The sequence below is a fragment of the Pollachius pollachius genome (genome assembly GCF_949987615.1).
Source record: "Pollachius pollachius genome assembly, chromosome: 14".
Classification (NCBI taxonomy): domain Eukaryota; kingdom Metazoa; phylum Chordata; class Actinopteri; order Gadiformes; family Gadidae; genus Pollachius; species Pollachius pollachius.
The window spans coordinates 19,531,985-19,548,349 of record NC_136947.1 but is presented as its reverse complement, the minus strand read 5'-3'; the positions used below and the strand labels follow the sequence as shown (position 1 = coordinate 19,548,349).

General features: G+C 48.3%; 2 protein-coding genes across 2 annotated transcripts; one reads left to right on the top strand and one right to left on the bottom strand.

The window, feature by feature from the left end:
* The first annotated feature begins 50 nt into the window (after positions 1-50).
* Positions 51-7,684, top strand: cdc7 (cell division cycle 7 homolog). Its single transcript, XM_079751670.1, has 12 exons — positions 51-218; positions 429-519; positions 639-725; positions 842-977; positions 1,573-1,666; positions 2,222-2,364; positions 2,735-3,095; positions 3,589-3,726; positions 4,060-4,244; positions 4,445-4,527; positions 5,411-5,560; positions 6,494-7,684. The coding sequence occupies exons 2-12, from the start codon at positions 429-431 to the stop codon at positions 6,949-6,951; spliced, it is 1,926 nt and encodes a 641-aa protein (XP_079607796.1). The 5' UTR covers positions 51-218; the 3' UTR covers positions 6,952-7,684.
* Positions 7,685-7,927: 243 nt separating this feature from the next.
* On the bottom strand, positions 7,928-16,332 carry glmna (glomulin, FKBP associated protein a). The gene is made up of 19 exons (XM_079750275.1): positions 16,281-16,332; positions 15,936-16,021; positions 15,540-15,665; positions 14,730-14,843; positions 14,500-14,608; positions 13,647-13,944; positions 13,259-13,358; positions 12,332-12,513; positions 12,154-12,207; positions 11,558-11,588; positions 11,374-11,463; positions 11,170-11,211; positions 10,893-10,966; positions 10,710-10,794; positions 10,243-10,352; positions 10,059-10,122; positions 9,771-9,906; positions 8,502-8,572; positions 7,928-8,410 (listed from the first exon to the last, which is right to left on the bottom strand). Exons 2-19 carry the CDS (start codon positions 15,972-15,974, stop codon positions 8,327-8,329), a joined length of 1,809 nt encoding a protein of 602 aa, XP_079606401.1. The 5' UTR covers positions 15,975-16,021; positions 16,281-16,332; the 3' UTR covers positions 7,928-8,326.
* Positions 16,333-16,365: the final 33 nt, after the last annotated feature.

Below are 16,365 nucleotides of genomic sequence, written 5' to 3'. Positions count from 1 at the left end.
TTCGTTTGACCCGCCCCAAGCCAACCCAGCTGTTTCTGACGTCACTTTGAGCGCGGAGTTTGTTGGCGGAAAAAAATATCTGTGAAACAAGTCTGATTCAGAGTGGCTTCCTTTATCCTTTGTTGTGTTACAGATTTCCCCGTCGAAACCCGAAAACATTCGTCAACAATATTTTCGTTTGAAATGAGATTTTATTGAATTAAAAGGATCCAAGAAAGGTGAGTTTATGTTGCCTGTTAGCCACAACAACGGAAGGAGGAACTTGATTGAATCTATCGATAGTGTATATCTACCATTCTGCATTAGTATATTTGTATCATAATCGACTAAGCTTGGTTAATATTATGTATCGAACACAATGAAACAATCTATGCACTATGTTTCCTGTCTTGAAAGTAAAGTTTTGTCTGACATCATGGCTTGTGTAGATGGAGGTGTCTCCTATCGAAAAGAAACTGAACCAAACTGAGGAGTGCCCCATCCAGGATGAGAGGAGCCACAGAAGAGCCAAAAGATCAAGTAGGTCTATTGTTCATCGCTTAACGTTGCGTTGTGCTGCTTTGTTTTTGTTGAAGAGAAATATACAAGACGACGACTGTGCCCCCCCAACATAACTAGCTTTTATTTATTTTGTCCAGGGAATGTGGAGATGGAGATTGACAACCTTTACAAAGCAGTCCCTCAGCTTCATAAAGTTTTCAACGTCATAGACAAAATCGGAGAAGGTAGGTTCCCACAATACCTTTAATTTCCGTTTCTTAATCATGCCATTGCTCAATCATTAAAAGCAGGGTTATATACCTAGCCACTCAACTGTGTGTTTGTGTATGTGTGTCCTAAGGCACCTTCAGTGCGGTATACCTTGGGGAGGCTAAGATGCTGGATGGGGGCCGGGAGAGGTTCGCCCTCAAGCGCCTCATTCCCACCAGCCACCCTGCTCGAATCGCTGCTGAACTCCAGTGTCTCACCATCGCCGGGTGAGACCTGCGTTATTACTCTGGCATCATTTTGTGTTATTATAGTGATAGGAATGTGTCCTTATTAGCATGGTTGGATTCATATTGTTAAAATGATTCATGAATGTTTGTCAGATTTTTTAATTTGTTTCTATGATCGGGCCCTGAAATAAAATTTACATTTAGGGCATTTAGGGGACGCTTTTATCAAAAGCGACTTAAATAAGTACATTTGTCGTGAAAAAGAAAGTGAAAAAATATATAACTGTCAGTGCACTAAGGAGTGTTCATAGAACCAAGTGCAAAGCACTAACAATCGCTAGGTTAACCCATTCCCAAAGATAGCTAGGATAAGATAAAGGACACATAAAGGACAAATATAGGACGATCATAAACGTTGTATGATCGTCCTATATTTGTCCTTTATGTGCCCTTTTTGCCCCTTAGAAAGCTGGCATAGATATTTTTATCTTAAGTTAACAACTTTTTTCCTAGGATCAAATCAACGATTATATTGTGGAAAGAGTGTTGTTTTACCGATGCTGTCCTAATTTTGTGCAGACATGTGGTACAGTTTTCTGTTCTATACTCTGAAAGTCCCCTTTCTTTCCCACAGGGGCAGGGAGAACGTGATGGGCGCCACCTACTGCTTCAGGAGGGAGGGGGAGGTGGTGATCGTCATGCCCTACATGGAGCACCAACCCATTGGGGTGAGAAGGACTACGTCCTGCCTCCTCGGACAACTCCTTTCCCTGTGGAAATGAGTTAACTAATACCCGACTGCTCTCTTCATCTGTCAAGCGTTTCAGAGATGGGGAGATGTTTTTGTGTCCATGATTTTGACATTGAGTTACATTGCGTTCTGTAGTCTTTATTTTTAAATGCCAAGATTTACTGTTTAGTCCCTTTTTAAAGGTCCCATGACATTCCAACAGGTGTGTTGTGATTAGCCGTTACGTTTTGGAAATCTGCCCCTTATGACATCACAGGTGGGCGTGTCCACCTAGATGTGTGATGAATAGATCAGTCTACAAGCCTACCCAGTGGACTGTAGCAAACGTTGTTCATCTATCCGTCACACATCTAGGTGGACACGCCCACCTGTGATGTCATAAGGGGCAGATTTCCAAAACGGCTTGTAACGGCTAATCACACCACACCTGGTGGCATGTCATGGGACCTTTAACAAATGTTTTCTGACATCACTAACTTAATATCAAAACCCGTGTTATAATGATACTAATGACCCATCGTTTGTCTCTCAGGAGATCATCGGGCTGCTGAGCTTTGAGGAGGTCCGTATGTACATCTACAACCTGCTTAAAGCCCTTAAACACATCCACCAGTTTGGGATCATCCACCGCGACATTAAGTTCAACAACTTCCTCTACAACCGGAAAGCCAAGCTGTGAGTGTATGGGGGTGATGGAGGGGTGATGGTGGTAGGACTGGCAAACATTCTACACATTATACCTAATCAGTAGTTTATTCATCTCTATTGTTACTACACATGTTCATTGATCCAAGAAATGGGCAGCAGAGCGAGGAGATATATTGGGATCATATGATTTATATATGATCTTTTTCTGTTTTTGCATATTTGTTACTGTACAATGCATGAATGCTTGAATTAATTAATGCTTAAATGCTTGTTAGAAATGTTATTATTTTAAGTTACTCGAGCTGTAATGAAAAAAGTTATCATGGATGAGCGCGCACAGAATCCTACAAGCCCATATAAGGACCTCCTATGACTGAAGTCTTGTGTCTGGCTGCAGGTATTCCCTGGTGGACTTTGGCCTTGCGCAGGGCACGGCCGACACCCAGATCGAGCTGCTGAAGGTGGTGAAGCAGAGGGCCACTCAGAAGGCTGGGGGGGCCACAGGGAAGACAGACACTGGGGTTCTGGGGAAGAAGGCCCCTAGAGCCCCAGACACTCCCACACCCCTCACCACCACCGGGCCCCCGCCTTCCCCTCAGCCCCAACAGCAGTCCCCTGCCCCGCCTTCCTCCTCCTCTTCCTCCACCACCACCACCGTCACCCCCACCACTGCCACTGCTGCTACCTCATCTCCGTCAACTGGGAAACAAGTGGCTCGGCCTGCCACCACCACCACCACCACTTCTAAACATACCAAGGTGTCATGGGGCTCATTTAAACCTAAAGAGGCACTTCTAATGGTTTTGAAGGAGAGGGAGCGCATGCCAACACACTGTCCACACAGCTTTATTTTACAGTGTTACCTGTCGCCAGTCTATTCTTTCCCCAAGATCGATGAACCCAATTAAGGTTTATTATAACATAGGATCTCCAAGTTTATTTTGAGTGTAACAGCCTAGGCTTTCCACTGGCACAGGTAACACTAGTGGAGTCGGTAGGGTTGTATTTTCCCAACGGTGTTGACAAACCCCATCGACCGAATCCCCAGCACAAAGAGCGCCGATAAAGATAGCTTTCCCTTCTACTTATTCCGATGTATGGTACCTTCATGACTGGTCTAAATACTCCACTCTACATTTGCAACCTCCCAACCAAAATGTCTAATTCTCTTCCCCCCAGATTCAACAGAAACTGTGTGAAGCCTGTGTGCTGCTGGGCTGTATGTAACCTTGTGTTTGGTTGTGTTTGTAGGAGTTGTCTCGTCTGAGCCGGACCCCGCGGCCCGTGTTTGGAGAGAGGAACCTCAACAGCGTCCCCTCGGCCCCAAAAGCCACCACCACCACCACCACCACCACCAGCACCACCAAGCCCCCGGCCGCCAGGATAGAGGTGGAGACCCTCACTCCCTCCCCTCCTAACACATCAGCACACCTGTTCACCTGTAGCTACTACAGTCTGGTCCTCTTAGCAGAGGCTTGTAATGAAACAATGAAATGTCTACACAGAGGCAGGAGCCGTCAACTCTACAAAGAGCTTCTCACAGCGTGTTTCCCTCTGGAATAACGAGGGATGGCTGTTCCATTTCTAAAAAATTAGACTCAAATTATCTTAAATCTTATCAACAGCCTTTTATTTTTTATTTTTTAAGGCTGGATGATTGCTAAATGACTAAGTGGTAATAGTCAATGGGGTTTCCTCATCTTCCACCTTGTCTCTGGTCAGCTGGTGAAGCCGGTGAGGACGGAAGACCTGGTCACCAGGCGGCTGGCCCCGGCCCCCAGGAGGCCGGCCCCGGCTAGCCGCCGGGCGCTCCCCGCCAGGAGCCTCCCCCGGACCTCCACCGTCAGCCCCGCCCTCACCTGTAACTGCTTCCAGACGGAGCGGGTCTGCAACATCTGCATGTCCAGGTAGACCACAGTGGAGGAGGGAGGAGGGACCACGCTGAACCGCTCACTGCTGCAACAGTTTTAGAAAGAAAACTAAAATAACAGTTTTAATTTGACTAGTAAAAAAGGCCTAATTTGAAGAATGTGTGGTGTGAGTGGCCCGAGCCCCCAGTCCTGTATCGTGTGGCTCTAAACCCTGCTTCACATCTTTGTTTCTCCAGGAAGAAGCAGGTGGCCCCCAGGGCGGGAACCCCCGGCTTCAGGGCCCCAGAGGTCCTGACCTGCTGCCCTACCCAGGGGACCGGTGAGTCGCTGCCCAGTCCAGTGACTACAACGAGGACACGTTTGTGTCTGCCTCTGCCAGACTCAGTTCCCTTCTATTCTCCTCCATCTCTATGTGCTCGGTAATCGGCATAGTCCTGCCCACAGTGGAACGAACTTAAATGATAACAAAAATGTCGGCTAACTTTTTCTTTCCGGTTCCTAGTATAGCTGACCAGTTATTTCTTTCAGAAAATGAGTTGTGCAGCAGTAACTTTTTGTAGTGACTACATGATTCTGTTGTTTGCTTTAGATTGCTGTCCCCTGTAAATCACTATCACTGTCAGCCTCTGCTCAAAGTGTAAAGTGAGATGCATGGCATCATCTTCATCACCGCTTTAACCTGCGCTGGCCGTTCAGTTGAAACACCCAAACATCCTTCTCTGCTCTCCCATGGTCCTTGGGTCTCCCCTGCCCCAGCCATAGTGTGACTGGATATGAGCGTACGCTGAATAAGTCAATTCGATCAGCCATTGAACCCGTTAGTACCGGGCCTTGAAGTGTTTGCACTACTTTTGTGTTTAAGTCTCAGGTTACTTTTCTTGTGCTTCTCTTATAAATTGTAGTTTTTATATTATTGCATTGTTGAAGGGAGCCTGAGGCATTTCATTGCTGTTGCGGTAATTGTTGTGAGTACGACAAATAACCCATCTTGAAAAACAGCCACATCCTTTGTTTAAAAGTGATGCATCTTAAAAATAAGGCATTCAAATTGACAACCGGTCCTCCAAATATTTTTAGGAATATTTTGGTCCTTGGAACAAATAAGGTTGGGAACCCCTGAATAACATCACATGATGGACTTTCCCTGTGTCGTTTCTGGTCCCCTTGTTGTAACACGGCGCTCTGTCCCCCCCTCCCCCCAGCCATAGACGTGTGGTCGGCGGGCGTGATCATGCTGTCTCTGCTCAGCAACCGCTACCCCTTCTTCAAGGGCAGCGAGGACCTGGTGAGCCTCACGCAGATCATGATCGTACGTGGCTCCAGGGAGACCGTCCAGGCTGCCAAGACCTTTGGTGTGTATTTACGCACGCATATGTTCGCTCTGTGTTAGTTTGTAATGGGAAATATCCCATATCATCCTTTTTTAGGGTTAATAATTGCATTTTGGGGTACCACTAGTATAGGGTTACATGCCTGTATGTTAAAAACACCCCTTAATATACTCACTGTTCATTTCTGCAAAACCAATTTCAGCGTCTTTCAAAAACGTTCTGTTTTGTAACATGTCGCTTTAAGGCCCCCCTCCTGCGTAGCCCAGTCTGCTGTGATTGGTCAGCATGGCTACTCTGTTGCTATTGGTTGACGGCTTTGCGCGTGTGTCGGCAAATTCACACCCCAGAGAAGTTGTAAACATTGCGGGTAGCCGGGAGGCTGGCCTTCTGCAATTCTCTACTACTGTGTTTTCGGCGGGCGAGATAATCCCCTGGGCTCAGACGTAAAACATGTACTCATACATCATATAAAGTCTAAAGTAAAGGGAAAAGTTGAAAAAGCATGATATCAACCCTTTAAGCAGACGCTTCCATCCACAGCCCTGACTGGGAGTCTTGGCTACCTGAGTAGCAGGTAGGGTGAGTTATGAGGCTTCATGCTCAGGATGCCTACAGGACATGGATTGAACACGGTATAATTTAATTTAAGTTTGAGCGGCCCAACCACCCCTTGCCACAACACTTTCCTGCCCAAACACTCAAAAACAAGGGACCCATACACAAGTTTAGTATATCTGCAGTAGGCCTTTACCTGTAGATGGCCTGAATGTGATGATTTGGTGGACAGGAAGGCTGAACCCTAATGTCCCCTCACCACTCTGCCCTGCCCCCAGCTTGTTTTACCGTCCGTATCAATATAATTTTGATCCAACCAACCCAGATATTAATATTTGGATATTGAAATCGATCCGGCGTCCCTCTAATAGACCATGTTGTTGTGAACGCTGATCTCAGGCAAGGCGGTGGTTTGCAGCCGCGAGCTCCCCCGCCAGGACCTGCGGCTGCTCTGTGAGCGGCTCCGTGGGCGCCGCCCCGCGCCCGATGGGGACGGCGGGGAGGAGGCACGCCTGCAGGAGGGGAAGGAGGACCAGGAGGAGGGGCCCAAGCCCAGCGGCATGGCAGCAGTTCCAGGCCTTGAGGAGCCACCCTCGCCGCCCGTTAACGACCATCACCTCCCGATCAAGAAGCAGCACCGCCGCCTCGAGTGCACCGATGGGGTCGTGCTCCCTGCTCAGAAGGCCCCCCGGCTGGAGAGCGCTGAGGGGGTCCAGGCAGAGGAGGAGCAGCGGGGTTGGGACAGAGTTCCAGGCGAGGCCTACGGGCTCCTGGACAGACTGCTGGACCTGAACCCAGCCACCAGGATCACAGCGGCCGAGGCCCTGCTCCACCCGCTGTTCACAGACCTCCACTGACCCACGGAGGCCCTGCTCCACCCGCTGTTCACAGACCTCCACTGACCCACGGAGGCCCTGCTCCACCCGCTGCTCAGACCTCCACTGACCCACGGAGGCCCTGCTCCACCCGCTGTTCACAGACCTCCACTGACCCACGGAGGCCCTGCTCCACCCGCTGTTCAGACCTCCACTGACCCACGGAGGCTCTGCTCCACCCGCTGTTCACAGACCTCCACTGACCCACGGAGGCCCTGCTCCACCCGCTGTTCAGACCTCCACTGACCCACGGAGGCTCTGCTCCAATCGCTGTTCACAGACCTCCACTGACCCACGGAGGCCCTGCTCCACCCGCTGTTCAGACCTCCACTGACCCACGGAGGCCCTGCTCCACCCGCTGTTCACAGACCTCCACTGACCCACGGAGGCCCTGCTCCACCCGCTGTTCAGACCTCCACTGACCCACGGAGGCTCAGCCGGGGCCCTGCTCCTCCCGACACAATGGACGAGTTAAAGAGAAGGAGCCTCTTCTTATGGAGTGGATTTTATTTAGTAGGGCCCCTTAGTCTAACTTTAGTGATCGAAGAAGGAGCAAATCGTTTGAAACCAGATCAGTTTGTATTGGAGCTGGTTCACTGAGATGTTTTTTTTTTTTTTAAATCGAGCATAGCATGTTTTGTTTGGATGGGCTAGAGGAGTTTGGTTTTCAGTTGTGAATAATTCCTGGTGCCTATGCTTTATGCATGTAAAGATGAACAAGTACTATTTAAATCTTTTAATTTTATAATTGTTCTTTTAATAAAAAATGTAAACAAAAAGTTGAGCTGATGGGCTTATATCTTGTCTTCTGTTTTCATTCACTTATTCTATGACAGATGGATTATATCCAGTAGGCTCTGAGGGAAAACATATCAGTGCAATATGAAGCACACGGTTTGAAAGAAGAAGGCCACTGATTTAATTTCTGGACAAAAAATTTATTTATAAAAGGGTTATTTTTAAGAGAAAAAAAAAGATGACTAACTATTTCAGTGTTCATACATGGTTGGCTGAATAACATTAATCATATATCTTCACTTAAATACTGAAGAAGAGCTCATTGAGTTAAAGCACAAACGTAAACTGTTGACCAAAACAGCCCAGAGTCAGTCTGACAATATGTTCCCCAGACTTCTCTTGGATTTCTCTGAAAGCTCTTTTCACTTTTTCTTTGTGTAATTTTACACAGATGGATTATTGTTAAACAGTGTTGATAAATGGCCTGTCGGATCAGTTTGTACTACTGGGGAGAACCTGGTGGCTCCTTAAAACCAGAGCTCAGTGGACACCAGGGATGAGGAAGGCTTCCATGTTGGCAGACAAGACCCCAGGCAGGAAGAGGCCACGGCAGGCCTCTCTAAGGGCTGTCCTGGACGATCTCCTCCACCCGCACCAACACGCTCTTCATCATGTCGAACGTGTGCAGCGCAGAGTGCAGGGCCTGTTGCACAAATACATTCATTTAAACATAATTTCCACCAAGTCGAGGAATGCAACAGGAGGACTGCTGGTGTTTGATTGCATGTGCATACCTGTATCTGCGACTCTGACGTCATGTGTGGCAGCTGTTCATCTCCAACAGCAACAGAGAGCATGGAGTTCTCTGTGGGGGGAGTGGTGTGTACAGACCAAACAAGATGTGAACCGCCTGCTCTAGAAACATCTGTTACTGTGTAAACATGGGAGGAGGAGGGTGGGGGGGAGGTAGGGGGTGGAGGTAAGGGACCAGGGGGGAGGTAAGGGGTGGTGGTAAGGGGACCGGTGGGAGGTAAGGGGACCAGGGGGGAGGTAAGGGGTGGAGGTAAGAGGACCGGGGGGGAGGTAAGGGGGGGCGGGGTGGAGGTAAGGGGTGGAGGTAAGAGGACCAGGGGGGAGGTCAGGGTTGGAGGTAAGGGGACCGGGGGGGAGGTAAGGGGTGGAGGTAAGGGACCAGGGGGGAGGTAAGGGGTGGAGGTAAGGGACCAGGGGGGAGGTAAGGGGTGGAGGTAAGAGGACCGGGGGGGAGGTAAGGGGTGGAGGTAAGGGGGGGCGGGGTGGAGGTAAGGGGACGGGGTGTAGGTCAGGGGTGGAGGTAAGGGGACCAGGGGGGAGGTAAGGGGACCAGGGGGGAGGTAAGGGGTGGTGGTAAGGGGACCGGGTAGAGGTCAGGGTTGGAGGTAAGGGGACCGGGTAGAGGTCAGGGGTGGAGGTAAGGGGACCAGGGGGGAGGTAAGGGGACCGGGTGGAGGTCAGGGGTGGAGGTAAGGGGACCAGGGGGGAGGTCAGGGTTGGAGGTAAGGGGACCGGGTGGAGGTCAGGGGTGGAGGTAAGGGGACCAGGGGGAGGTAAGGGGTGGAGGTAAGGGGACCAGGGGGGAGGTAAGGGGACCAGGGGGGAGGTAAGGGGTGTAGGTAAGGGGACCGGGTGGAGGTAAGGGGACCGGGTGGAGGTAAGGGGACCGGGTGGAGGTAAGGGGACCTCCACCCCGTACCTCCCCCCTGAGGTACGGGGTGGAGGTAAGGGGACCACACCCTCAGGTTTAGGACGCCCATGTCTCTCACCTTAATGGAAAAGTGTCCAAATGGCACACCACTATTTATTTAAATTTAATAATTCTGCTGTTTGATTCCCAAAGTACATCATTCATTAAACACGATGATTCATTTTTATAGTCTTTCTTATTAGTAATATGTCAGTTGACTGGCCCTTATTGCTTAAAACACAAGATGGAAGCTGTCTAAAAGGTCTTTAAACCCTCTTTCAACATATAAGGACATTTATAAAAGTTGAAGGAGCATCATTGTCGGGGTCTTGCCCCTCACCTTTGACCTTTCCCTTGTTGCCGGCCATGGTCCTCTGAAGCTCCATCTCGTAGTGGGCCCTGGACATGTTGAGGCCCACGCGCAGGGGTCGCATGAAGCGCTCCTCCAGGTGGGTCAGCTCCGTCCAGACCCCCGTCTGACCGGACCGGGGAGGGAGCAGGTAAATGATCAGAATCACACCCCACTGGAATTCAACTCTCTCTTATGGATACTATTTCTATCAAGAAATAACCCCTAACACTGAATGAGAGTTCAGATGACTGAAGACCAGATTTAAAGGGCCGGTACCTGGTTCTGTGTCACCTTGTCTCTGAGGACCAGGTAGCGCAGCAGGTTCAGAGACTCCATCAACCTAGCAGCAGAAGCACACAGCACATAATCTGAGCATGAGTCTCTCAAACAGGGCATCCATCTAAGTGGTACAACCCGCCTAGAGTATGAAGTCCATGGTAAGTGTGTGCGAGGTCCTGACCGGTCCAGGTTCTGCAGCAGGTCGGTCTCTGGTCCGTCTGGGAGGACAAGCACCTGGCGCAGGAGAGGCATGAGGTGGGCCCCCAGGAACCAGTCGTTCTCATTCCCTGGCTGAGGACACACAGTGTTAAGACACGGACCTAGACACTGGTACCCCGCCTAGAGGTCTCTGAGGGGCTATGTGGGAGAGCTCGGCCATGAGGAACCCCAGAAAGTGATATCCAGCTAAATGTTGCAGAGGCTTGTCTGGGTTCAACTGGAGTGGGTTGAACTCTAACCTTGAGCTGACAGATCTTTCGTCTTGAGCCCCAAAGGTGTTAAGGGCAACATGTGCATGTTCGAAATGTACGTCTGTGTGTGTGTGTGTGTGTGTGTGTGTGTGTGTGTGTGTGTGTGTGTGTGTGTGTGTGTGTGTGTGTGTGTGTGTGTGTGTGTGTGTGTGTGTGTGTGTGTGTGTGTCCACCGTACCTTGAGGGAGAAGTCGATCTGGCTGCGGATGTTCTTGATGATGTAGCCCTCCACACCTGAGTGGCTGCTTACCTTCAGCATACACCTGAAACCACAGCCAGTGGGGGGACATTAGCCTCCTCGTGGATCAAACACTTCATGGAAGCAATGAGTCAAAGTGAGTTGTCATAGGGCGGGACTTACTCAAAGAATTTGTACTTGGCTTCCACATCAAACTTATCAATGCTCAGCTGCAGCAGTTTGAGGCCTTTAGTTCTCTGTCGTCATGAGAATTCGTATTAACAGCAATAGTGAGTACTAACTGCTGTCACCGCAGAACACGTCACTAGCTTTAAACAACTAGGTCATTGTTATCTATAGAAGGTCCATCACACAATAACCAAAACAATTCCAAATCTAATACAGAGTTGATAATGTTAATTGGTAACACACTTGATAATAAGTGGAAATGGTGACTTACCAAGTGATGAGCTGGACATAAGGTCATGATCTTTACTAAATTCTACAAAAAAAAAATAATGTGCAAGAAGAAGAGTAAATCATGAGTAAGACAAATGTGACTCAAAACCCATGAGATCATGACTTTACAGATCACACATGATATTACATATAAAAGGTCAGTATGAGCTGGTATGGATCAGAGTGTCAAGTATCAATTGTTGACCTGGGGAACACTGGTGAAGGTCTTGATCTCCAGCTCGTTCACAGAGACGCTGCCATCGACCACCATCACCAGACTCTTCTCATACAGCTCCTGGTGATGGGAGAGAATCTCAAAAATAGGGCACAAAGTACATTTTAAGACTGGGATTTGTGTTGCATCAATGGAATGCCAAAGGTTGTCTTACCTGGCCTTTGTGGATACAAAGCTCCTCAGTTCTATACAAAAACAGTAGAACAATATGTTGAATGTAACACTGAAACCCTGTGCTTTTAATGGGTACCGCTATCCAAACTCAACTCATTGGAGAAAGTGGTCCCCGGCCACCCCCTCCTCCCCAGAGGAGGAGCTCATCTGAACCAATAACAGAGGATGAAATGCCGGGCAGTACGTTCTACTTATAGACTTGCATAATTCCTTTATTGTGACAATGACAAGCCACAACGAGTCCTAGACTATAAATTGATCAGCTAATGTTAATGTTTGCAATGTGTGTATTGTTGAGCAAATCATGAACCAGCTCATGTGGCCTCCATCTTGAGACCCTTCGGAGAACTGGCTGTAGTATTGTGGTCAGACAAGCCAGGATTTCTACATTAGTTTCTTTCCCTGATGACATATCATGGTCAAGTCAAGATACCAACAGCACTCCTATCCCCCACGAGGATTCATGCATTGACATGTATCAACAGAGGTCAGTATACAGGACCATTGCATATACCTATACATATATACATATATAATGTAATATAAACTAATAGATCCACTCTGCCCAGCAGGTACCTTGACAGCAGCAGGTTGATGTGCTCCATATTACACCTCAGCATGAAGATCGGACTGGAGAGAGAAAGAGATCGAGAGCAAGAGAGAGAGTAAGGGCATGTATTGACCTTGTTTTAAAGTTCCCTGTATGCTAACATGATGCACGGGTCAAGTACACAGAGCACCCTTGGGTGACTACCTGTAGACGGCGGGAAAGGTGTCGATGGCGACGTGGTGGACGAACAGCAGGTGGGCCAGGCTGGCCAGAGACTCCCTGGGGTAACGCACCTCCTCCTCTAGGAAGCCCTCCGCCCTCCTCTTCTTCAGCACCGGGTGGCTCACCAGGCTGGGCAGGCTCTCCCCGATGGCTGTGAGGCTGCTCTGTTAACACACACACACACACACACACACACACACACACACACACACACACACACACACACACACACACACACACACACACACACACACACACACACACACAGTGTGAGACTTTTGATCTGTAGTTGATGGTATGTACTGAGGTAGTAATAGTCTAGTGGTCAGGGTGCCTCCCAGACGGGACGGTGCTGGGTTTAATCCTAGCGTCCACAGTCTAGAGCTAGCATCGTTTGTCGAGACACCCTAACCACCACCTGCCAATGTAGGGCATGTATTTGAACACTTTTAGCTACACTTTACTCTATACTTTACACTTTAATACACCTCATTAATTATTATTACTCATTACTTATAACCACTGTTTTAGTGTCTATTAATTACTTTATTTTATTATTATTATTTATTATTGTGATATACGCTGCTACTTATTCGTACATGTTTTTACTTATCTTATTTACCCTATCTTGTATTGTCTCTGCTATGCGACTGTTGTGGAACCAAGCCTTAGAACTGTACTCTTGTATACTTGTAAAATAAGATGTTTTCTAAGTAATTCCGATTCTGATCCTGATTCTGATATTTACATTCACTGTGAGTCACTTTGGTTGTGAAAGCATTTTCTTTCACAATGAAATGTAGGAAACAGTTATGTAATGTTGAAGATGTATGCCCTCGTGTTTAAACCAACTGTGTTAGATTCCCTTTTTCCCCAGTTGAAGTGGTGATGGTGAACAAGATGCAGTACCAAAACATCAAGGGCGAACTCCCTGAGCGGAGAGACAGCCAGCGGGTCTGAATCCTGGAGCTGCACTTGAAGGAGAGGCTCACTCAGACTCTTCATACAACTACAGTACGGAGAAACAAAGGTCACAATGAAGGACGCAATAGAAATGCAACCAACTGTTACAACCCTCAAACCAGGGGCTTTACCACCCATGGTTGGATAGGCTCAACCACGTAAATATATAAGGGTTAAGAGAGTGAATGCCCCCTGACTATGAGAAATGCATCAAAGCTAACGATAGTTATGTAATTCAAACTCTAGTACACAACCATAACACTAGACATAAGACCAGCCTATAAGGCGAAGCCTAGACGGCATAGCCTACATGAAATAGAACCTGACAACTTACAACTTGAGCAGCTCCACCCTGAGCTCATCCTCCTTGTTGGGTCGCCCTCTCCCTCCCCCTCCCCCTCGCTCCGTCTGGCTGGGCGTCTCCTCCCGGGGGCCGGCCAGGCTCGCCCTGGCCTCGTCCACGAAGGGCCTGACAAAGGCCATGAGGCTGGTGCAGCAGTGGCAGAGCGGGTGGAAGTCGTCCGCCTCCTGCTCCCTGCTCCGAGGCGTGGGCAGCTTGGACACCTGCTCCAGCAGGGTGGACAGCACCATGCCCAGGGAGGAGGCCTTCCGCTCCCCCAGACGCATCAGCACTGGGAGGAGAAGGATGAGAAGAAAACAAGAAGGTAGGAGCAGGTAAATGGTAAATGGACTGCATTTATATAGCGCCTATATAATGGCCACTCAAAGCGCTGTACAATAATATTGCCTAACATTCACCCATTCATGCAGACATTCACACACCGACGGCGGTGTCAACCATGCAAGGCGACAGCCAGCTCCTCAGGAGCAGTCAGGGTGAGGCGTCTTGCTAAGGGCAGCTCGACACCCAGCTAGGAGGAGCTGGGGATCGAACTAGCAACTTTACCAACCAACCCGCTTTACCTCCTGAGCCACATGCAGCCAAGAGGTAAACAGAGGCAGAGAGAGGTGAAGAGAGGTTTGGAGAAGAGTGGCGGGAACATAACAAAACCCTGTGTTCTCTCTGTGGCTGCAGCAACACGCACAGCAACCAGTTATTACAATTACAAATTGAGACCTTTAACAGCAGATATAAAAAGGTGCATGGCGATCACTCAGTAAATCAGTGAGCTGTATGTCAGAGCATGCTATATAAAACCGTGTGTTTGAGAGGTATGATGCTTTACCCTCTTTCAAAGGCTTGAGAAGGAGCAGGAAGGCGCTCACTAGCAGCTCCACGGGCGCCTCCTCCACCTGCTCCAGCAGGCCCACCAACAGCTCCTTGGGGCTGCATACCTAACCCATCAGGGACCATACCACCGCACTTAGATTCAGTCAATGCAAAAAACAGCATTTTTGCTATGTACAGTCAATGTTAACATTAAAAACGTGAGCATCGTAAAGCAGAGGAGCAGACCTTGAGCAGGTGCTTGAGGATGGCTTGGCAATGAGGCCGGTTCTTCACCTCCTGCTTCAGCATGACCTGGACCAGCGGGTCCAGCAGGTTCCAGCCCATGCACTTCACCATGGCCTGGGCACAGACAAACAGGTGTACGTGTGTGAGAACGGATGCTAATGGAACACATTCATGTCTTTTCTGTCTGTTCTAGCATTTTGTGGTGACTGCGACTGGATGCTTGGACCCTCCTTATTGTTTAACCGGCCAGCATCCCATCACCATGTTTGCCTGTGTGCATGTATGTATGTTTGTGAATATTGCACTCCTAATCATCCCTGGAAGGAGGGATCCCCCACTCTGCGCTCCTCCTCTAGATGTCTTCCTTGCTAATTAAGGGAGTTTTCTGTTGCCCTCTGGGGGATTAGGGTCAGGGGGGTGTAATAAATATATGGCCTGTTAAGCCCTTTGTGACTGTACCGGTGATTAAGGGCTATACAAATAACATTGAATAGAATTTAATTGAATGAGCCTATGGTGTCTCTCTGAACACGCTGGTTGAATCATAACAAATTCACAAACCACTGATATTCAAGTGAAGCTGTCCATAAGAATACTAGAGATAACAGGGGGCGGGACAGTGTGTCGCAGCAGCTTGGATGAATTACTATCTGCTCAATGAGTCCATAGTGTGACTTGAGTGCACACCTCTGACAAAACATACACTCTACAAATAAATAGGCTATATAGAGTATTAGTAAGTGGAACTCATTTGTTAATACAAATGGTAGTGATGGATGACCCCCCACACACACACACACACACACACACCTGATTCTTTTCATCCACCAGGATACTGAGGACCTGTGCACTGTGCCCCTCCTCGATGCAGGTCCGCCCAGCGGTGTTGAACACATCGTAGTCCTCTGGGCTGTACTTGTCGCCTTGCACCGCTTGCTGCGAGTGTCAGAGAAGAGAGTGGAAAAGATATGGGGAAGGACATAGGATTAAATGATATGCCTGCAATAGCAAAATCCAAGCACTAATAGAAGTACACTATCCATGACAAATGTTACTGAGATTGATTTACTAAATAACGAAAGATACACTAGAATTGCTAGAGATATTATAGTACAGTAAAGAGATGGGTAGATGAAGTAATGAACTGAGTAAAGAAGCAAAGGGCTGTACAGAGCAGGTCACATCAATCACGCATCTTTTACTCACACATTTCTGAACCACATCACTGAGTTGTTCGAGGGCCATTACTACTCAGACGTCTCTCGTCTGTGCTCCGCTGTTACAGGGTATTCCTGGGAGGGGAGATGTAAAATATGAATGATGTGCACTGCTTAGTCTTTAAAATGATAGTTTTTTTACCGGTGTAGTAGATGTTGCTGAATACATAACGCATGGAGACACAGTGACAGTGTACATCTGCGCTACGCTGTTTCAATCGTGTTTCCTAAGGTATAAGGTAATATATTGAACTAAATAATGTAGACACATTATCGCCACCGTTGTATAATCTGTTAACAGTAAATAATAGGCAAAATCGTACTGTACACTTACATTACTACGGTATCGCGAAAAGTAGAAGAGTTTTGGCCGCTGTGGTCTGCCGTAGATTACTGACGTCAGGGGTCAAAGTTGATCC